The 23,091-nt window shown below is 54.0% G+C and overlaps 1 protein-coding gene and 1 long non-coding RNA gene across 5 annotated transcripts in view; one reads left to right on the forward strand and one right to left on the reverse strand.

Moving 5' to 3' along the window:
* ZNF423 (zinc finger protein 423) overlaps window positions 1–23,091 on the forward strand; it is a 334,278-nt gene that overhangs the window by 291,287 nt on the left and 19,900 nt on the right. For all 4 annotated transcript variants that reach the window (XM_077898496.1, XM_077898498.1, XM_077898499.1 and 1 more), the window contains 2 exons: window positions 11,903–12,034; window positions 13,638–13,753. In XM_077898496.1, coding sequence (XP_077754622.1) covers window positions 11,903–12,034; window positions 13,638–13,753 — 248 coding nt within the window. The remainder of the gene's footprint in view (window positions 1–11,902; window positions 12,035–13,637; window positions 13,754–23,091) is intronic.
* Window positions 17,153–17,838, reverse strand: LOC144314431 (uncharacterized). The gene is made up of 2 exons (XR_013380309.1): window positions 17,631–17,838; window positions 17,153–17,490 (listed from the first exon to the last, which is right to left on the reverse strand). It is a non-coding gene; the product is annotated as an uncharacterized LOC144314431 (long non-coding RNA).

Below are 23,091 nucleotides of genomic sequence, written 5' to 3' on the forward strand. Positions count from 1 at the left end.
ACGTGGGCCTCGATCCCAGGTCTCCAGGATCAGGCCCTGGGCTGCAGGTGGCGCTAAACCGCTGCGCCACCGGGGCTGCCCCTAGTTGAGATTTAAATAGCCACACGTGGCTAGTAATGACCAAATTGGACCACACAGATCTAGCGGATGCATACTTTTGAAAGCTTTGCAATAGAAACCAGCCCTGTCTTGTCACTTACCATTGCCCAGGACGTTGCTGAGGACTGGGGATGCCCAGGGTCCAATCAGTGTGGTCAGAGGGATGGAGGTGGTGGATCGCCATTTCCCATCTGAGCTCCAGCTATTAGGGACTGCAGGAACAGATCCAAGACTCCCTGGTTGGAAAACTTTTGAAAAGATGGGGACATCTCGCGTGCCACGTGGATGCGCTATATTTGTGCACGTGGAGAACCGCTGGATTTTTGACGCATTGCTGTGCTCATTTTAAAAATGTGGTCTTTCGTGGTAGGGGAAATGCTGTCAGCCACAGAGAAAACCCTTGTAGTAAAAGCGGGGGTAATTCACGTGTCCCCGGCGGGGTCGGTGACAACAAGGGTTTTGCGGCCTGCCTGTCATGTTAATTGTATGTTATTAGAGGGCATTAATCTGATGATTATTAACATGATGGATTTTTAAGCAGTTGCCTTGTTGAGGAAAACTTGAATCTGAAGATCAGTGACATACATCAGTAGGTGCTTGGTGTGTTAAGCAAGAATAAGCTACTTGTTTTCACCTAGTGGGTCCCTAGGGGATGCAGTGGGGTCTTCATTTTCTGAAGGCCTTTGTCTTTTCCAGGTGGAAGGGGGTGTGTGTGAGCAGGGAAGGGGGATGTCTTCATCCACAGGTGTCCAGTTCTAGAAATGTGAATTCTGTAGAACTTTCTCTCCTTCAAATCCCAGTAAAGGTCCACTGCTCCGGCTGTGGTCAAGTTGGTCATTCACCCATGTATTCGCTCTTTTTCTGTTAAGCAGCTCAGATAGGCACGTCCCATCTCTTGGTGACTGTCCCAGGCCTGCTCGGTAACTTTCTTTTCACCGAGGACAGCTAGCTACCATGTCCTGAAGATTACAAACGGCTGAGACTGCTGAGAGACCCATGTCTTTGTCAGCCACTACACCAAGCTTGCAAGCAGAGGCCTCTGCAAAGGTGGTGTGTTTCCTCATTAACCACCCAGGACCGCTGGCGCCTGGGGGCAGGGTTCCCTGGAGGTGCAGAAACAGACCGTGGCGTCGGAAGGAGCCTCCCTCCATCATGGATCTCTGCACTGGGCCAGCCTCTGTTTGAGATTCCTGGAGCACTGGTGCCCTTGGGGAGCCCCCTGCATGGGCCAAGCTAGCAGGAAGGACAGGCCAAAGCCCGGGGGGGATGCCGCACGAACCTGAGTCACGCCCTTGTCCCTGGCTTTGCTTTGAACCCCCACCCCACGGAAATCCCACTGAGTTTTAAGACAGAGGAACAAAGAAAAGAACCATGAAGAAATAAGAAATGTTGGTTGCAGGAGCATCAGGGGGCCAGAAATAGGGAAGCTTGCAGTGAGCCACAGTTGAACAAAGGGTTTGAAATCTGGATACAACTTTGGCCATCACAGATATGGGGAGTGGTGTGGAGGCGGAGGAGGATGGAGACAAGGAAAACTGACACTAAGACATCTGCCAGATGGACATAGGGGCCGCCACGTGCTAGAGGCCGTGTCAGGGCTCCTGGAACATTCCCCAGGGTGGGGGCTCTGCTGGCTTGGGGACCTCCCCACCCCAGCACAGTGCACGCTGTGTTACAGGCCTTGGGTGTGAGTTTCAGGGAAGAATCGTGTCCAAAATCTCGAGAGCTCGGCAGTAGTCCTGTGGTCAGTGTTCTCCATGTTCTCAGTCCCTCTGCTTAACAGCCCTGTGAGGGAGGTGGCTTTCTGCCCATTTCACAGGCCAGAGGACTGAGCTGCACAGGGACCGCGCTCAGCCCAGTCTCCCTCGGAGTCTGAGGCGGAGCCAGGAATCGCCTACAGGCTGCCCGGTTTTCAGCCACGTGTCTCCCCTCCACTCCCAAAAGAAGCTCATCTTGATGGAACGGGGGTGAGTGGGGGGCAGTCCGTGGAGCCGTCCTGTTTGCAGTGATGGGAAATCTCAGGGGGCCTTTACCCGGAATCATCCTCAAGCTTAGCTGACCCCTCACTAACATTCATGTGACGTGGCTCTTGGGAGCAGTCGGTCAGTGGAACCATCTGGAGTCTTCTGACTTGAGTTTCGGAGGAAAAGAGAGTGCTCGAGTACTTATAACTCAGGATAGCAGCGTCCTGGAGACGCGCCTTGGCCAGATGGCTGTCTTGCCATGGGAACCCCAGGGTGAGCGTGGGGGTGGCTGAGCTAGTCAGGCCTTCCCGGGGTGTGGGACCGGGAGGGAGGGCCTGCGGTCGGCCCTCCCCAGCCTGCCTCCCCAAATTCTACGTGGACACCTCCCTCAGGTGCAGAGATGCACATCTGCCTGGCAGCTCGGCCCAGCCTCTCGGCTGGGGACACGCCTCTGGTCGAGGAGAGTCTCATCCGACCCTGGAAGAAAGCCAAGCAGCCTCGTGATCAAGCCAGGCTGGACCGACACGCCTGAACAGCAGATGAGAGGAGAAACCCGAGTCCAGACTCCTCTGGTGGATTTCTCCCGGATGCTGGCCTGCGAGAGGGCCCGGTGCTTCAGACAGGAATGAGTGAGGGGCGGGGAGGGGGGAGGAGAACCCTTCCCACCGGGGTGCACCTGCCCGCGAGTGGACGGAGCTGCGTTCTGCTGAGGTGGGGTGGGGGGTCAGTCTCCCCCTGTGTCCTGCAGTCCGGCAGCCCCCGTTTGGACGAGCGACATCGGTTTATTGGGGCGGACATCCTCGTCTCTGCCGGATGGGGATGTTGGTGGATACCTGGGTAAATAAGTATAAATAGTTTTCTTTCTGATATGTGACCGGATTATTTTCCAGTTGATTTCAAGCCTTGGCCCCAAGTGGCCCACAGATCAAAAAAAGATAAGGGTCAGTTACAAGGTTGAGCTCATTCTCCGTTGCCATGGCAACTGACCTCAGGCAACCCTCAGAGGACTACACCCAGCTCCCCAGGTGATATTTTTACTGTCCACGCCATCAATCCCAAGCCTTTCAAAACTCAGACTGCCTAATTGTCAGGGCTCTGTTTTGAAGAGGCTCTGGGTCCCCCGTGGGGCCCTGGTTCAGGCTGCCAGAGCTCATTTATAAGCCTTTCTGAAACACGGGGGACCCTGAGATGGGTCCCTCCTGGCCAGAGAGGCCTGGGAAGGTGCCCCCGAGGGGAGGAGGAAGGGCACAGCCCATCCTCCAGGATTAATTAGGAAAATGGGAGCCCGGAATGGGGGCGGTGGTGGCGGGGCTCGCCTCATCACTGTTCTTGAGTGATGAGAGGTGCTGGGCGGCCCTGAGCACCCTCGCATTTGGGGTCTGGGGCAGCGGAGACACCAGGGTGCTCGACACACTGTCAGCCACCACCCCCAGAGTCTCCAGCAGCCCCTCCAAAGACACCCCAAGTCATTCTCATGTGATAATAGAAGAGTGTTTCCCACTGTTGTTATATTTCTCTGTCTTCTGTAAAAGGTAGACAAGTCACCGTAGAAAACTTTACTCCTTTTTAGAGACCAAAGCATACAATCCTGGGAAGATCATAGCTGTGAACACACAGCTTCATGACAACAGGCTTCCAATAAGATCCGCATCCTCAGAAACCTTTGTATAAAGCTCCTTGCCCCACAAACTTGAAGGCATGCCCAAATCACAAGGGCACTTTTAAAATGGAGATGCTCATCCTTCAGGTCTGGGCTGGGGCCTGAGATTCTGCATTTCTAACCAGCGCCCAGGAGGTGCCCGAGCTTCTGGTCTGGGGACCACACCGTGCCTAGCAGGGATGTAGATCCTCAAGGGCGGCCAGGGCCCTAGGGTGTTGGGAGTCCCACGATCAGCGGATGCCTCCACTTGTGTGCTCCCCAGTTCCTGCCTGGCCTCTGGGGAAGGGCTCACCCCTTAGACCCTGTTTCCTCCTTTGCCCCTTGTCAGCTCCCAGGTCAGTTATCATCCCCCCCCCTTTCCCTTACAGCCTGCCGTGGTTCATTTCCTTGTGGTATTTAATAAGAATCAATAGATAAACAGCCTGATCTTGCTGCTCAGATACTAGTATCTGCCCTCTTCTCTTCCACCAGAGGTCTTTGTTCCTTACAGAGAACAAAGGACTGTGTCCCCCATTGGCCTATGTTTCTATTTCCTGTTCGGTGCCTGTTTGTGGTTGGTTATTTATTAGGGCAGCATCAGAGGGGTCCTCTCCTGGGGTCCCCGTCTTGCCTACTCATTTACCTGGATGAATGCTGGGCTCCTTGTTCCTCCTCTTCCTTATCTCTGTTTGCCCTGTGTGTGTCTGAGCCTGGGCCCCTGGATCTCGCGGGTCTTTCCTTGACCTGATCCTTGGGGTGGGCTGCAGAATTGAAGGCTGGTGAATTTATTATCTGAGCTGGGAACAGAGGATTTCAGCTTGATGAGGCAGCCTGGGCATCCCCTCCCAGAAATGCTGTTGCAGGGACAGTGCTACAGCCCCGGGCTGGCCCATGCCATCGCTGTGGGCGCTACCTCCCTGCTTACCTGGGGAAAGTTCTGACCCTCCTGCCAACTGAAGCTGGTGCTGGCAGGGGGGTGTCCAGGCTCAAATGTGGGAACCAGGAGGGTACATCTGTCTTCCTCTCCCCAGAATTCTAGGTGATCAGGGACCAGAGGGTGGCTTGCTGGGTCCCAGGTCCCAGGTCTCAGGTCTTGGGCCTCTTTTGGTATTTTTGAAGATATAGAGGGCTGCTTGGGGATGACCACATGTCCTCACCCTGGTTCTGCCACTTTGCTGGTAGGGGGGTGCTGTCCTTTTAAGCCTTCTTTTCCTTTTCTGTCCACTTGGCAGGACCCTCTAGGCCTACACTCCTGCGGGCCATTTTGTGAGGATCCAAATAGCGAGTCTCTGAAGGCAAGCACAGATTCTATAAGCCAACAGTCCTGCGAGTTTGGGTGGTGGGGACCCACCACTGGTGAGTGATAACCAGCATTTACCAGCAACCTTACCCCATGCTCCAAACATTGTACTAAGTGCTTGACACAAATCATTCATTTCCTATTTATTGAGCACCTGCTATGTGCCAGGCCCTGTTCCAGGCACTGGTGACATAGCAATGAGCAAAATAACCCTCACAGAGCTCACATTACTCCGTGCGTGCATGCATAAGATGTGTATGAGGGAAAGAGTCAGTTAGTTAAAAAACAAAAACAAAACGGTGAACTCTGTTCACAGCCCCCACACATACGCCAGGTGGTGGTAAGCACCGTAAAGGAAATTAGAAGGTGGGTGAGGTGCTAGAAAGGATAGGGGTGTGTGCTGCTTTCTCTGGGGGCATCCGGAAAGGCCTGTTAGTAGAGCTAGCATTTGAGCAGACTCCTGAATGAAGTGAGGGACAAGGACAAGGAGACAGTCGGGGGGCAGAGAGTTTTCATTGAAGACAGGCATCCTTTGACAGAAGAAGCCTGATTGGTGGCCTTACAAAAACCCTGTGATGATTGTTCCCATTTTCTAGCCGACGCAGCTGACGCTCAGAGAAGTTAAGTAACTCACCCAAGTACACACAGCGAACGACTGGAACTGGGACTCAAAGTCAAGTGTTTCTAGTCCTTACTTTGGTGTCCTTAATTGCTGCTTCCTGAATGGAGGTGGCTAATTATGCCCCCTGTCAACACAGGTGACAGTCACTGGTCCTCTGCTCTTGGAGGGGTCTGTGCCGTAATGATACCGCTCGTGGGTCAGCTTCCCCGAGTGGGGTCCCTGCCTAGAGAAGGGCCAGGCGAGGCCCAGCGATATGGCGGGAGCAGGTCGGGCTCAGTGCATTAGAGCCGGAGAACAATGCCCTGTCCACTCCCCGCTGCAGCCTGCTGCCCCTCCCTCCCAGGCAGCAAATTATGGCCTCCAAATGTGTGCCCAGGCCTGCCTTTGACATCAGTGGGGCCCACCTGAGCTTCACCTTCAGGATTCTGATAATCAGCTCTCTCTCCTCCTGGCTTCCCCCAAGACCTGTATGGAAATAAGTATGTGTCTGCCAGGATCAAATGCTTTTGGAGACAAAAGTCGGTACCGAGGACATTACAGGGAGCTATCATCTCGGCACGATGCTCTTCCACAAAGCCCTCTGCTCCTCTTTTGGGCTGACACAGTTTCAGCCTGAAAGGTTCCAGCAGGCTGACTTGGTTTTAAGCAAAAGCACATCCTATTATTTTTTTGAGAAATGAAGTGTAAAATTAACACTTATTATTCCTGAGCAGGGGAAAAAAAAAAGAAAAAAGAGGGTTGTTGGTTGGTTTGGGGTGGGAGGGGGGAACTCTGGGATTTTCGTGCTTGCTGGGTTGTTTCTTTGCCAGTTTGGGTTTGTATTTATTTTTATTTAAAAAAAAAATCATAATGTATCAATGGATTCCCCGTGCCAGCCCCGACTTACGGGGACTGGAAGGAAAGCTCTGGCACAGTGAGCAAGCAAAATCTGCATTTCACTTTACAAATGAGTGGGGCTGCATAATTCACTTGAGTTGTGTAGGTCTCTCTTATGGATGCCTGTCATGTGCTATAAGGGGGGAAAAAAAAAGAACAGAAAGGAGAGGAAGTGATTTTGCGTCTTAACTCACAAAATCCTCCAGTTCCCAGCCCCCGCACCCCCACCCCCTGCACCGGGGCAGAGGGGCCTGCGGGCTCCCAGACAGCTTTGTCATTCTGCTCCGAGGTGTCCGCCGAGGCTGCGTGATCTTAGAGAATTCAGGAGAGTTATTCTCGGAGGGTGCCGCTCTCTGCGGACCCCACGACTTGGGACAGAGTGCGAGGTTGTCCGCGTCGGCGGGGTAAGGAGCCGCGGTGGCGGCGGCGGCACGTTCTGCCAGTACCGTGGGCTGGCTGGTATCGGGTCACCGGCACGCGGAGGGACTGTTTGCACACTAACTAGGGCAGCTCCCCACCCCCCTTTTTCCTGGAGGGCTGGAGAGGCAGAGGGACACATTACGGACACCCCAGGGAGCTCCTCCAACCCCCCTCGGGCCGGGAGAGGGCCTTGTCCTTCAGAAAGAAGGTCTGCAAACCAGAAGGCCCGATTCTCGGGTCTGGGGGAACCCCTCCGGCTTTCTTGCTTTCACTTTGTGTTTGTTTTATTTTGCCTCCCAGGGCTCCCCAGGTCTGACTCTCTTTAACACGGGAGGGAGGGCGGAGCGAGGCAAGAGAGCAGTGGCATGCACCTGTCGGGCTCCTGATCTGATCAGCCCACAACCTCACATCGACACCGCTTCGGGGGTGCGATCTGCTTACATGGCAGCTGTTTGGGGCCTGGAACCGGCTGGCGGCTCCAGGGCTGCCTGACTGTGCACATATTTATGAACGTGGGTGCAGGGTGTAGCGGCGTCCATGAATCACGAGGAGCTGCTGATGAATTGCTCGGCACTCGGAGAACGGAAAGTGACTGTCAGACATGATTTCTCTGATTTATCAGTTGCGGGAACCTTCTTTGTCCTCTCGGCGTTTGTGCATCAGACGGCACGTCTCCATTCACAGCCAAGTGGATAAAGGCCTCGCTCGGCCCCGCTCGGCCCTGCTCGGCCCCGCTCGGCAGAGAGCAGTAAATCCTCCTTTGCCATCCCTGCCCCGGGGAGCTGGCTCTGGCTGGGCAGGGAGTGAGGGCCCAGCCAGGGGTGTCTCTCCGCCGGGAGTATTTCCCGGGCCCCTTCTGCGTGCCCAGGCAGGGCCTGATGCTGTGGGGGCTGGAGAAGGAGAAGCCACTATCTGTGTCCATAATCCAGTTGGCAGGATCAGAAAGATTCCTAGGATCTGGTTAGATGAATCCAGGATCACCATGCCCAGCCAGGTCCCACTGTGCATGCAGGCATAGTCAGGGGAGCCTGCCTGGAGGTGGCATGCAGGTGGGATCCCTATGGATGGGGAGGCCTTTGTATCCTGTTCCGTTCCGAGTACCACCCCCCAGCTGGCTCTCTTACCTTGGCAAGAGGTCTAATTCTCTTTCCTAGAAATGGGGTTTTACCAGCGAGCAGGATTAATTCTGGTATTTGATTCATTTTTATCAGCTTAAACTTAAGGTATAGTATAAACCATAATAGAAACCTCTGTACGGTTGTCATTTCACATACCGTCTGCCTTATTAACGTCCGAGAGGTGTCCACATTCAGGGAGGTCACCCATAAGGGTGGTACCTCTCTTTCTCTCGTTCATTCATTCCTTACTTTGTGCCAGGCCCTGAGGAGCATCGTTTGTGTGGGGGACAGGGGGCATGTTGGGGGTCTTCTGAGGCAGCCCCCACACAGGAGGCCATCTCTAATTATGATGAGAGTCTCCCCAAGGGAAGTGGAGGACGTGAGTAGGGCCTATGCGGCGAGCGTGCTGAGCCTGCCCTGCGTCCCCAAACTTGTCAATGAATTCCTTTTCTGCCAGTGTAAATGGAAGCTCTGCCTGGCTCTCTGTCGGGTGCATGTGGCCTAGTTGCCGGGGCTCCAGGGGCACGGCGAACACCCGGTAGATTCCAGCCAGTGGGCTATGTGGGGCAGGCCCACCTGCACGCGCACGTGTGTGCATGTGTCTCTGCGGGGGGCGGAGGGGGGTGCTGAGGTGGGGGCTGGGGGCTGGCTGGGCCAGGGGGATGTGTGCTGTCCCTGCCAGCCCCAGCCAGGGCCTGGGGACCCAGGGACTCGCCAGGAGCCTCAGCCCATCTGTGTTTGTGTCTTGCCACTGGCAGAGCCCCTCTGCTACCTAATTCTTGCCTTTGAGGGCAAATCAGAGCACCTGGCACCTTTGGTGAGGCTGGTTCCCTGGGGGAGCCCAAGAGGGAGCCCGTGTCCTTGGCTGTCCCAGATAATACTCTCGCTGATGCTGGCACACCTGACAGGAAACACTTATTGAGCACTTGCTGTGTGCGGGGACTGTCCAATCCTCTTTCGTGTATTAACTCGTTTACTCTTTTTGGTGGGGGGCAGTGGGGGGTGGGATTTGTTCATGTATTTGAGAGAAAGGAGACCAAGAGCGTACAAGCAGGAAGGGGCCGAGGAAGAGGGAGAGAGAAATTTAGCAAGACTCTCCACTGAGCTCAGAGCCCGACTTGGGGTTTGATTCCACCACCCTGAGATCAGGACCTGAGATCTTGGTTTCGGGATGCTCAACCGACTGTGCCACCTGGGTGCCCCTGTATTGACTCATTTAATTGTCACATCCACTATAAGATGAAGGCTAGGGATGCCTGGGTGGCTCAGTGGTGAGCGTCTGCCTTTGGCCCAGGGCGTGATCCTGGAGTCCCAGGATCGAGTCCCACATCAGGCTCCCTGCATGGAGCCTGCTTTTCCCTCTGCCTGTGTCTCTGCCTCTCTCTCTCTCTCTCTCTCTCTCTCTCTGTGTCTCTCATGAATAAATAAATAAATAAAATCTTTTTAAAAAAGAAAAAAGATGAAGGCTATGTGGGGGGGTATATATGTGACTTTTTTTGAAGGCTTTTATTATTTTTTAAAGAATTAATTATTTGAGAGAAAGAGTGCATGCACAGGGGGAGGGGCAGAGAAGGAAGGAGAGGGACAAGCAGACTCCCCACTGGGCCCAAAGCCTTACACAGGGGGCTCTATCTCAGGACCCCGAGATCATGACCCGAGCCAAAATCAAGAGCCAGATGTTCAACCAACTGAGCCACCCAGGCGCCCCGACTTTTATATATTTTTTAGAGCAGTTTTAGGTTTATAATAAAATTAAGAGGAAGATAGAGATTTCCATTATATGCCCTGCCCCACACATGCATAGCCTTCCTCATTATCTTTGCCACTTTCCAGAATGACCAGGTACGTGATTTTTGCAAGATGAACCTACAGTGACACATCACAATCACCTAAGGTCTGTAGTTTGCCTTGGGGTTCACCCTTGGTGTTGTACCTCCTGAGGGCTTGGACAAATGTGTGATGACACGTGTCCATCATTAGAATATCATATAGAGTATTTCCACTGCCTAGAAATCCTCTGTGCTTGGCCTGCTCATCTCTGCCCCCACCTTAAGCAACCAGCTGGTCTTTTCATTGTCCTCGTAGTTTTGCTTTTTCCAGAATAGTTGGCATCCTAGCAGGTAGCCTTCTCTGATTGGCTTCTTTCACTTAGTAATATGCATTGAAGTTTCCTCTGCGCCTTTTCATGGCCTGATCGCTCCGTTCATTTTAGCACTGAGTAATAATCCATCCTTTGGATGGACCTCAGTTTATGTGTTCATTCATCAACTGGAGGACATCTTGGTTGCTTTCAAGGTTTGGAAATTATGAATAAAGTTGCCATAAATCTCCATTTATAGCTTTTTTTTTTTGTGGATATAAGTTTTCAACTCCTTTGGGTAAATACTAAGGAGCGAGATTGTTGGATGTATAGTAAGAGTAGGTTTAATTTTGTGACAAACCGAAAAGCCTCTTCCAAGGTGGCTGTGCCATTTTGCATTCCCAGCCACAGTGGGTGACAGTTCCTATTGCTCCACATCTTTGTCAGGACTTGCTGTCATCAGGGTTCTGGATTTTGGCCATTCTCATGGGTGCGTAGTGGTGAGGAAGGCAGTTGTCGTGTACTTGAGAAAAGAGGAAACTGAGGCACACAGAGGTTGTATAACTTGCCCAAGATCATGCAGTGAGTGGCAGAACCAGGTTCCAACCCCAGATGACGTGACACTCAAGCCAGGGTGACTCCCCGCCGTACCCCCTTGCTGAGCTGAGGGCTGCACTGGTTGCAGATGCTGGCCCCTTCCAGCCTCGCACAGCCTCATGGGACAGGGGCTCGGGGAACCTCGTTTACTCTGAGCACACTCACCCCCTGAGCCATACAGTGTGGAGAAGAAGCCAGGGTTTGAACTCTTCCCTGCTGACTCTGGGCTGGGTCACCAGACTTTGGCACTGTACCCCTTGATGCTGGTGAGAAGCTGGTGCTTGGGGCTCCTGGGTTCGAGTGAAGGTCATAGCGGCTTCCAGGTGGGTAAATGGAGCCATGTTCTGATCTGGAAGGACAGGGTGTCCGCCCTTTGTCCATCAGCCATTATCCATAGGCCATCTGTTTCAAATATTTTACAAAGAGCATTTGTTGTTTTGGTGGCATCTACTTATGGTGGCTCAGCCCTCAGAGTCAAAGCCAGAGTCCGCCAGTGGCTGGCAAGGCCCTGGGCAATGTGCGTCCCTGTGTCCCCTCCGATCCCACCCGACCCCACTGCACCCCAACCCAACCCCCGAGTTTCAGGCACATGGCTCTCCTGCTACTGGCAAGCCAGCGCAGGCCCACCTTGACTGTCACCTAGGGAGCCTCCCATGTTCTCACATCCCCCCTGATGCTGTATTACACATTGGTCATCCTGATGATGTGTCTCCCCCACCATTAGAATGGGGGCAAGCGTGTTATCTGTTCAGTTCCCCACAGGATTCCTAGCTTGCAGTGCCTGGCATGCAGTATATGCTCAGTAAATATTCTACTAGATTCTTAAAAACTCTGGTTGGACTCCTTTCTCTGTGCAGACCCCATCCTGGGCTCCTCTCCACAGTGACATGGTGGAGTCTCAGATTCAGGCTGTTGACCGTGGCCTGCACACATTCTTGGCTGCTTGACCAACAAGAGAAATGAAGGCAGACAGTGGCTTTAAGAGCCACATATCTGTGGCTGGCCCCTGGGGTCTCTAGGCTCTGTGGGAGGGACTGTCTGGAGCTGGATGGGTCCTGGCATCTGTGGCCTTCACACCAGCCCTGGGTCTGGGGACCAGGCACAGGTTGGCCTTGGCTATACTGGGGGCCCTTGGGCTCCTGCCCAATGTTTGCAAGGTCACTGACTGGCCATCATTTTCCTTGCAGAGGAAGGCATCAACCACGAGTGTAAGCTGTGCAACCAGATGTTCGACTCCCCAGCCAAGCTCCTCTGTCACCTCATCGAGCACAGCTTCGAGGGCATGGGCGGCACCTTCAAATGCCCCGTGTGCTTCACAGGTAAGTGTGTGAGGGGATGAGGGGGGAGCTGGGGGAAGGATGTAGGCCTCGCCCTTTAATTGTTGGACCTCAGCATATGCTCCCGCACTGACATGGACCTGGAGTCCCCAAGGGCCCCACAGCCCATCACCCTGCCTGCCTCACGCAGAGCTGGCCTACACCCCGTGCACCTCCAGCCCCTCCTCTTAGGCAGATGGAGGGTCCTTTCCTAGCCACCCTTCACCCCTAGGCACAACTGAATTTTCCAGCCCAGTGTCACCCACCTTTGCCTTCCACGGGCTCCAGGCTCGTCTCCCTGAGCTGGGAGCTCTGTCCTACAACTGTGGGGCTCTCTCTCTATGCACTTCTTGGCTTCCCTTCCTCTTGGGCCTGCCTCAGCCCACGCTCCATCCGTGCTCCAGGATGGAGGGGTCAAGGGCAGTTCTGCTGGCCGAGTCCCCAGCCCCTGGCCCCCAGCCCCCAGCCCCCAGCCTGGCTGCCCGCCCAGGCGAGCGGCTGTCCCGGCCCGAGGCGAGTCTCAGGGGCTCTGCTATCCCCCCTCCTGCTGCCCAGATGGCAGCCGGTGTGCGTGGGGGAGCCCTGGCCTTCCCCCTGCCTCCCCCGACATCTGTCGTCTGCCACGGCAGGAAGCCCACCCCCGGGAGGGCGCCTGGCGGGAGGGGATTTCTGAAGTGCTCACCTCCCAGACACACAGCTGCCTTGGGGCCACCTCCTGTGTGCGCTCAGGGCCCGGGCTGCTCATGGACTGTTGCGACCTGCTCCATGGTGGGCCTGAGGGGGCTGGGCCACGGAGGATGTCCCCGCACACGCACACACTACTGGGGTGCGCGAGGGTCTTGGAACACCATGGTGCCCCTTCCCCCTCAATCGGGAGCCTCCACCCATCTGCTACCATCACACTCTGCAGGCGAGATGGAGGCTGGCACCGAGGGGCCTCAGCTGCCAGGTCGCGGGTCCAGGACACGGGGCCCCTGCACGGGGATCTGAGGATGCTGATAACAACCTCAAATAGAATAGGAATTTGTGTTTATTGAGCACCTTCTTATACTAGACAATACGTTAAGTGTATTTAGTTCAAATCTCAGCTCTGCCATCTGCTAGCAGCAGGACCTAGAACAAGTCATTTAACATTCCCAGTGCCTCAGCTTCCTTTTCTGTAAAATGAGGGTAACACTAGTGCAGGGCCTGTGCCAGAGTCAGGAGCCCACACACGGAAGGTATCTGGCAAATGGTGAAGCTGAGGCTGACGATGGCGCCGGTGTTCCCTGGACTAATTATGTGCCAGGCCATCTTTTAAAGCATTTTGCAAGTAGTAAGCCATTTGACCCTCCCAGCCACTCAATACTGTAATGATCCTCATTTTTTTCAGAGGAGGACATGAAGCCCCGAGAGGTTAAGTGACTTGTCCAACACTGTACAGCCTGTAAGTGGCAGAGCTTGGCTCCTCTGGCTCGGCCCCCTCCCGTGGCTGCAGTGACCTCCTAGTGGCCCAGGATTTGGTCACCTGTGTCCATGGGTGGGCGATCCCTCCTTATGAGTAGTGTGGGGGTGTCTGGGCTGGCGTCCCCGGAGTCTGGCCCCTGACAGCCGTGCCTGCGTCCAGTCTTTGTCCAGGCCAACAAGTTGCAGCAGCACATCTTTGCCGTGCATGGGCAGGAGGACAAGATCTACGACTGCTCGCAGTGCCCACAGAAGTTCTTCTTCCAGACCGAGCTGCAGGTGAGTGCCCTTGTCCGCTGCATACCCCCTCCTGGTGCTCTTTGGGGGCCCCCACAGGCACCGAGGGTCTTGGGGTGAAGCCAGGATGGCGGGTCTTGTACGTAGCCTCACCCCACCCAAAAAAGCAACAGTTGCTCAGTGTGGAGGCAGTGGCTGCCCTCCCAGAGGCCGACATCGGGGTGGCCCCTGGGGCTCTACTGACCATGATTCTCAGACGAGCTGAACTGGAGCCACTAAGCCTGGTGAGGACTCAGAAGGCTCTCATTTGTGGTGTTTCCGTGCAAACTCCTTCCCCTCTTGGGGCTTCTGGGTCTCTACCTATCTTTGATGATGATGTTGAGCTGAGCTGTGGATCTGTGGCTGGTGGTCTGTGTAGCTTGCATGACTGAATCCTGGGGCTGTGTGCAGCCAAGGACTGGGTCTGGGGTCTCAGAGCCTCCAGCTCTGCCCGAGAAAGCCAGAAAAGTGAGAGCTGTTGGGTTGGGCCCCAACTCAGCGGAAGGGGTGCTCACCACAGGGCCTGAGGCTGATGCAGCCCCTGGGTGCCACACAGTGGCCTTGGCCAGCTTCCTCAGATCACCGTGCAGGCCTGGCAGTGGCCAAGAGAGCCCTCGTGAGGGGACGTTGTGGTGGCCGGCCGCCCTAGGCCCTTCAGCCACTGCCCCTGTTGTCCCACCTGTTGATGGTTTCTGAGGACTCAGGTCTGTGTCCAGGTGAAGCTGCCTTCTTCTGCTGACTTTTGCATGAAATTCTTGTAACCCTGGATTGGTCACATGTCCACCCAGAAATACTGTGTGTACACACACATACGGAATACCACCTACACAGTGTGCATAAGACCACACCCCAAAAAGAAGCACCATGTGGACATCCCCAGAAACACCACATGTACACGCAGACATGCCTTGATACCGTACACCGAGAATAACAGCATTTTCCACAAACCGCACAAGGGAGGTGGTGAACCACACATCAGCTCTCGAAGCTTCTGCTGGGCAGCGGCACACCTCTCCCACTCCTGTGTTGTCTTGGCCAAATGCAGTGATGCGGCCCTGCCCAGTTCCAAAGGGGACGAGGTGGGTAATCGTGCCCTGTGCCCAGAAGGAAAGGAAAGCTGACGTTTGTCACAGCCTCCCAAGCGCCGTGCACACTGTGACCCACAGGGTCTGCCCACTGGAAACACGCCTGCCTGCACACCCGGGCAAGTGCCAAGCCTGCACTCAGCAGTCACACCACACCCCTCCCGGGGGTTGAGGCTGTGTCATCAGGTTGCTGAGGGGCAGCACTGGGGTGCCTCCTTTCTGGGGCTTTCCCATGGAGGGCTCAGTGGGCATTCCCCCCCGCCCCCGACAGTCAGGGTTCCCTTCCCGCGGGCTGGCCCCATGGCAGGGCTGGGCAAGCAGAGCTGCCTTCACACTGTCACCATGTGGGACCTAGCTATACGGACCCAGGCCCGGAGAGGGGGTCCCAGCTCCAAGTGCCACTTGCAAGGTGGTGACCCTGCCCGGGGCCCAGGGCTGCCCCCACCTTGATCCACAAACTGAGCATGTGCCCCTTGGCTGAGGATGGCTAGGGCTCGGCTGAGGATGGCTAGGGGCCCTCCCCCAGTCCGCCAAGCGAGATCAGTGGCAGCACCTGCCCAGCGGGCCGTCCGGGAAGCCTCCTGCACCTGAGCACCGCCCTTCCGCGCCTCCCACCTGCTTCACCTGCTTGGTGCAGCTACCAAAATAGACCCCGGGTCCCCAGACAACTCCGGCTTTTTATAGCTCAACACGGCAGGCCTCTTTTAAAGCCACTAGCTCCTATAAACTATGATTTACTCAAACTTTGAACTCGCTCAGCCCTCTGGTCCTCCCACGTTGTCCTGGATGCCGAGAAAGGGATGCTCCCTCCCTTGCAGGTTTTTCCCAGAAAGGTTGCCCCGTCTCGCCTTTGTGAGCTCCGTCGTTATCGTGGAGCCTCACGGAGGCCCAGAGAGCTGTGGTCTCAAGCCGATCCCGCTGCGAGCCATGCGCACCCGGAGCTGCAGACTGTCCCAGGCATCAGAATGGTTCCTGTGAGCTGGTGGTTTCCTGGGTCATCCGTCAACCTTTAAGGCAGATCCTCAAATGCCGAGAACCTCGCTAAATTATAGCCTTAACGAGTGACTATTTTCTGCAATTAATGATTTTAATTACAGACCATTTAAATGCAGAAGTGTTGTAGCGACACCCGATCTATGCAAATAATGGCTTTCCTTAAGTAACTTGAATAGCAATTTTCTGGGTTTTTGAGAGGAGGGTTTTTCAGGCATTGAAGTTTTCATCATCATTACACAGAACCTGGGGCTGGTGGGCAAGTGCCTTATTTCCCTGGGGTGACATGTGGGGGTTTGTGTGTACAGCAGGAGGCAGGGCCCTTGCTGGAACCTTGACTGGCTCTCCTGGCTGTATGTCATTTGAGGTCCTGTGGGGAGACTCAAGGAAACTAATGTTTGTTGGCACAAGTGACTCTGAGCCAAGAGGTCTTAAGATATAAGGCTGAGGATTGTTCTCATTGTAAAACTGGAAATACCTGCTGTGAATATAGAGGCAACAGTGATGAGATTTGGCCCCGGTAGGCTTGGGCTGTGTCACAGTGATTTGTCTACCTCCAAAGAGAATGTTCTCTTAGGATGCATTAATAGGAGCACTGTTGCCAGGATGAGGGAGGTGAAAGTCCTGATTGATTCTGAGTTCGTCTGGCTCTGCCCAAAGAGGACTTTGGACAGACTGGAACACGTTCATATCAGAGTGATTAGGAGCAGGAGAGAACTACACTTAGCTATCCATTTGTTCAGAGCATGTACATGGAGGGCCCACTACGTGCCAGGCACTAGATCTAGGAACGGCCAAGACTGTGGTGAATGAGACAGAGAAATACCCACAGGGCCTGCATTCAAGAGGGACTGATCGACAGTGTCCTGTCATGGTCACCACAAAGAAAATAAAACCAGGTGATGGGCTGGAGTGTGATGGGGGTGAGGTTGGATAATCCCTGGGGAGTGTGGTCAGGGAGGGCCTCTCTGAGGAGGTGGCATTTAAGCTGAGACCTGGCTGGTGAGAAGGAGTGTATGGAAGAGAGCCATGAGTGCAAAGGCCCTGTGGTCACGTGAGCTGGGTGTACTGCTGGAATGACAGAAGGCAGAAGATGGCTAAAGCAGAGTGAGTGGGGAGCAGTGGTGTGGAGAGGGCTGGCAGGTGGAAGTTTGTCATGGTGGGGTTTGAAGGACAGCAAAGGAGTTTGGATTTTATCCCCACTGTGATGGGAATCCAAGTAGGGAAGAGGTATTATCCGATTTCTACCCTGAATCAAAATTTAAGAAGTCTAGTCTTTGAAAGACCCTGTCAAGAAAATGAAAAGCCACACATCAGAAGAAAATACGTGCAAATCACATATTGATAAAGGACTTCTATCCAAGACATATTTTTTAAAACCCTGAAAACTTAATAATGAAGGGCAACATCCACTGTAAAACAAGTGGAGCATTTCAACACTTCACCAAAGATGTGGGGACGTTCAACATGATTATAATCAGGGAAGCTCAAATGAAAACCACAACGCAAGGCCACCACACCCTTACCAGGATGATCAAAACAGAAGAAAAAGTCGGCCATGCCGAGTGCTGGCCAGGGTGCGGAGCGGCAGCTGGAACCCCCGCGTGCTGCTGCTGGAAACCTGAAGTGGTGTGGCCACCTGGCAAAATAGTTCTTGACTCCCTGTAAAGTCAAACGTACACTTAATGTTTCACTGCGCAACCCTCCCGTGACATGTTTATCCTAGAGCATGAAAAACATGCTCACACCAGAACCTCCATGGATGCTGGCCCCCAGCTGGAAACCCCTTAGCTGTCCCTTACCTGGGAATGGACGGACAGGTGTGCTACATGCATGCAGTGCCTCACTGCTTGGCAATACAAAGCAGCCGCTGACACACGCAGCCACTTGGATGTATTGCAAATGCCAAATGAAAGAAGCCAGATTCGAAAGGCGCCGTACTAACGTGGTTCTGTTTACCTGGTGTTCCAGAAAAAGGCAAGACTGTTGGAACAAAAAACACCAATGGTTGCCAGGGGCTGGAGGTGGGGGAGAGATAGGGGAGAAGGTTCCTGAACACACACACATGCACTCACGCACATCCATGCACACATGTACGCACGCATGCACCCGGGGAGCTCAGGCAGCGTGCTCGGCTATGGGGATCCAGCCTGACTCCAAAGAGCTTTCAGGGGACCCTTGGCCAGGAGCAGATGTGGGCAGATTGCTGTGAAAGTGTGGGGACACTTGTCTTCACGCATTTTAAGCTCTGTCCACTTGCTTGCAGCAGCCACAGACTTCTGGCAGTGGGCAGAGGGTCGGGGTGTGCATGCTGCCCTCTGACAATCACGGCTCATGCATCCCTCTCTGGGGTTAGCTCGAGCAGGATGAGGAATGGATTTGTAGGGACGCTGGGTGGCTTTTGTTTGCCGGAAGTGGTGTGGAGTTTCTGGTGGCCCAGTCCTTGAGAATCAAGTGCCCCTGTCTCAAGGTGGTGACACTCTGCCTTCTGCCTCTTTCTGGTTCATATTGTGTTTTCCTGCAGCCTGGCTCTCTGGGCTCATCTCTAGAAGGGAAAATGCTGGCCAGTGCTGCCGTGGCTTCTGTCATTTCTGCTGAGACAGACACTCCTGGATATTTCAAAAGAGGGGATTTAGTGTGGGGATTTGGTTATGCAAGTAGCCGGACGGAACCCCCGGCCAGCCCAGAGACAGTGACTGCAGGAAACAGCCAGCACGCCAGCAGCAGGCTCGAGATTCCCTGGAGAGGGGATCTGATGGTTGAGCTCCGACGGTTGATGGTCAGCTGTCCAGCTCTGCTCCACTGGCCCCGGGTGGCGGAGGGGAGCCAAGGCTGGTGGACACTGAAAATGTCCACTGTGTGGGGAAGAGTCTACAGACGGAAGGAAGGAAAGGTAGAAGGTCCCTGGCGGCAGAGGTGTCTGAAATGCCGCAGCGGGGAGGCAGGGAGCGCACACGGTCTTTGTGAAGCAGCTCTGTATTTGCAGCCTGGCTCCGCCGTTTCCCAGCGCTAGGCCAGAGTTTTCTTATCTGGAAAACGGGAGTGTTAACAGTTCCCACCTCAGAGCTGTGTTGCGGGAGACCCTTGGCACAGTGACCGGTGCATAGGAAGAGTGTGGTTGACACTACCTGTGGTTATTATTAGCATTTACCGTTATTCTTCACGTTACTGTGACCATGACTATTAGCATATTCTTAACGTTAGGCATTGGAGGTCAGCTGACTTTCCAGAGCCCCCTCCACTAGGCTTTGCTGTGATTTCCTGATTTCTGGCTTGAGCGTGGACACAGTGAGATGCTGAGTCTCTCCATCTGTGGCACCCAGCCAAGTGTGAAGGCCACGGGCACAGGACACCCACACTGGGGCCCAGGGAGGAGCTGGGTGTGCGGAGCAGGGAGGCGAGGTAGAAAGGCCACAGAGGCCGGGGCTTCAAGTCCTTTCCAGCTTTCACTGCCTCTGGCCCAAGCTTTTCCCTTGGACCATTTCCTTCTGCCTTGCCCGGGGCTCAGTGGAGGGTAGTATGTCGATTTGGTGGGGGACCTGCAACACAACTCTATAAGCCACAGACCCCGAAAATGTCCGGGGTGTTGGCCTTGCATATCCAGCCTCAGGCCTCAGCAGATGAAGGCCTGGGGCCCTATGGGCCCCTTGCCAGGGGTTAGCTGAGCTGAGGGGAGGGGCTGGCTCAGCCACCCTGCCCAGCTGTCTGGGGATCCCTGTGGACACCTCCGTGCCCACGGACACTGGACAGGGATGGCATGTCCTTCTGCCCATCCTGAGGCTCACTGTATCCTGCTCTTCACTGTCGCCAAGGGACTGCATGCAGGGAGTGTGCAAATTACTTAGCCATACGAGGCTGGCCTTCAACAGGGTGGACATGCTCCCCGTGAAATCGGCCAAGAAATAGTTCGAGCAGTCACCTCCCCTGGGTGGCTCCCTTCCAGGAGACCACGCTCTGACCTAAGCATTTTGTATGGATTGTCTCAGCACAGCCCCCTGAAATAGGTGCTCTTATGATCCTCATTTGCAGATCTGGAAACTGAGACTCCAAGAGCTTAGGTGGTATGTCCAGGGTCACAAGCAAATGGCAGAGCCACATGCAAAGCCAAATCGTCTTTGCCACCAAGGCAAACAGAAATCCTCCAAAGTTTAAATGAATTGCCATTTATATGAGCTAATAGATTTAAATGAGGCCTGCAGTGCTGAACTATAAAAAGCCTTCATGTCAGGGGACCCAGAAACTATTTTAGTAGTTGGGCCAAGCAGGTAGCTCACAAGTAGCGGTTAACAGCGGTTGCGAAAGAACCTGCTCGCAGGTGGGCCCAGGTGGAAACACACTGGGGCCACTTCTGCGCTGCTGAGACTGTACCTGGCATTTGCTAGGCTGGCACTTGAGGCCAGGAACCCGCAAACCTAGTGAGAAGCAATGGGGTGAGTTCAGCTCAGGCTCCGCTTGAGCAGAGGAAGGATTAGGGCTGGTCGTGGAGACAGGGACTGCAAAAGGCCACAAGCTTCCTGGTGCTGCCACTTTTCCCCCCTCTGGCGGCCTCGCTGAGTGCTGTCACACACAGCCTGGAGCCTGAGGAAGGGTCTCTTTGATGGGGGGAGTTCCTATGCTCCTCAGACCTCCGTGATGGGCCTGGGCTGGGCCGGGGGGAGTAGTGGGTCTGCCCTGTGCCCTGGAATCTAGGCTCCCGTATTGACAAAGTGAGGGGCCGCAGGAAGCGCTCCCCGAGCCGGGGCCTGCAGCGGCAAAGCGGCCAGCCCTGCGTTGAGCGGGCGCATTTAAAGGATTAGCTCACGCTGTTTGCTTGTGTGTGCCTAATCATGCCGCTTCCAGCTAAATGATTACAATTGATTAAAAGCAGAGCTAGGTATTCTAACAAGCAACCTGGAGCCCTTCCAATGGGGTGAGCTGGGCCCTGCCAGGCTGAATCCTGGTACCCAGCCAGGGGGAGGTGTCTGTGAGCAAGGGGCGTGCTCTGAGCCCCATGGGACCCTTCCTTCTTAGCCCTCGAGGATATTTGAGTTGACCCTTCCCCTCATTCCATTTTCATTTAAGAATATACACTGAGGGGATGCCTGGATGGCTCAGCGGTTGAGCATCTGCCTTCGGCTCAGGGCATGATCCTGGAGTCCCGAGATCGAGTCCCACATCGGGCTCCCAGCATGGAGCCGGCTTCTCCCTCTGCCTGTGTCTCTGCCTCTCTGTGTGTGTCTCTCGTGAATAAATAAATAAAATCTTTTGTTAAAAAAAATATACACCGAGTACCTACTGTAGGTGGGTGCCATCATGGGGGTCCAAGGCACAAGTGTGCACAGGTAGATATGATCCCTGTTCTCACCCAGCTGTCATTCTTTGGCAGATGCCATCGGTAAGTCAGTAAATACATGAACTAGGTCATTCCAAACTGTAGAATTTTGAGGACAGTAAAACACTGCATGGTGATGGAAAACGATAAGTGTGTGTGTGTGTGTGTGCGTGTGTATGCGTGTGTGCATGTGTGCACGCATCAGGGCAAGGGCAAGAGAATGTTGAGGATTGGGTGGCCAAAGAAGGCTGGCATTTCAACAGAGTCCTGAAGCTTGTGAAGGAGCCAGTGTGGGGAAAAGCTGGGGACCTTCTGGGAAAGGGAACAGCCAGTGCAGATTCAGAGACATGGACAGACTTGGGGTGTCCAGGGAACAGAGGAGAGGGCTGGAGGTGGGTGAACACCTTGCTTCATGCACCTGGTCTAATCAGCGAGGTAGGTGCTTCCTGGCTGCTCTGCTGATCCTTGAACACCCTTCCTTTCCTCTCAGGCTTCAGGACCCAGCTCAGGTGGTCCCTTCTCTGAGAAGCTCTCCCTGATTCTAGCTCCTTTAGCTTCTCTGGCCCTTGGTTTAACCCCTTGATCCCTTTGCCAGTGCAGATTGAAATAACTATGTTTACACCTGACTTCCTGCCCATATGTGAGTTTTGGGCTGTAAAACTCCCTCTGTCATCCATTCATCCATCGGTCTGGCCATCCATCTGTCCATCGATCCATCTATCTATCCATCCCTCCATCTCTCCCTATATGTTTTACCATTATTTTTGAGCTCCTAGAAAGTAGGAAAATAAAGGAAAGAACACAAAAAAGGAAGGGAGAAGAAGAAAGAGGGTTGTCATCTAGGGTTGCAGATTCTAGGAGCCCAAGTTTTTTAAATTCTTGGTCCTTATTTTTTTTTTTAAGATTTTATTTATTAATTCATGAGAGACACACAGAGAGGCAGAGACACAGGCAGAGGGAGAAGCAGGCTCCCTGCAAGGAGCCTGATATAGGACTCGATCCCAGGGCCCCAGGATCATGACCTCAGCCAAAGGCAGATGCTCAACCACTGAGCTACCCGGGCGTCCCAAATTCCTGGTCCTTATAAGATGGGTAACCGAGGAGCCAGTTTCCTTGCCTGCGCGCTCGTGCTGTCAGATCCAGCCAGATAATTATAACTAATAATAATTAAAAATTAAAAGTGCTCTAGGCACATACTTAGCATTTGACTCTTTGGCTGAGTTCTCTGTGAGTAGGAGCATCTTCCTCCGTCCCACTTTAAAGGCAGCCCTGTTCCTGCCACCCCACGGCTGCAGGGGGAGCTGGGCCCGGCTGGGCTTAGCCTCGGGGAGCAACAGGGAGGTGCCTGGTGACACCCAGCAGAGGTTCCAGGGAGTGAGAACCTGTTGCTTGCTTTGCAGTAGCCACCAGTTTGTTCCATCATTTTCCATTGCAGACATTGGTACCTCTTTGGCCTCAGTGTCCTCGTCTATAAAATGGGGTAAGACCTACTGATTCGGGTGGGCATGAAGGTGGAGCGCTCAGGTGTGAAAAGCACTTAGAACCTAAGGCTTCGGGCAGCCCAGGTGGCTCAGCGGTTTAGCGCCACCTTCAGTCCAGGGGGTGATCCTGGAGACCCGGGATCGAGTCCCACATCGGGCTCCCTGCATGGAGCCTGCTTCTCCCTCTGCCTCTGCCTCTCTCTCTCTCTCTCTCTGTCTCTCATGAATAAATAACACATTTTAAAAAAATCTTTAAAAAAAGTAAACTGTAACAAATTAAAAAAAAAAAATAACTCAAGGCTTCCTGTGGGTGACCAAGGCATATTCCAGGGTAGGATTGCTTTGTGTGTCCTGCCTTCCCCACCAGGGCAGGACACCAGAGCCTTTCACGGAGTGGATTCTTTTTTTTTTTTTTTAATATATATTTTTAAACCTGTCTGCTATCTTCCTTCCTCTTTTTTTTATTTTTTA

Source organism: Canis aureus, chromosome 5 (assembly GCF_053574225.1).
Source record: "Canis aureus isolate CA01 chromosome 5, VMU_Caureus_v.1.0, whole genome shotgun sequence".
NCBI lineage: Eukaryota > Metazoa > Chordata > Mammalia > Carnivora > Canidae > Canis > Canis aureus.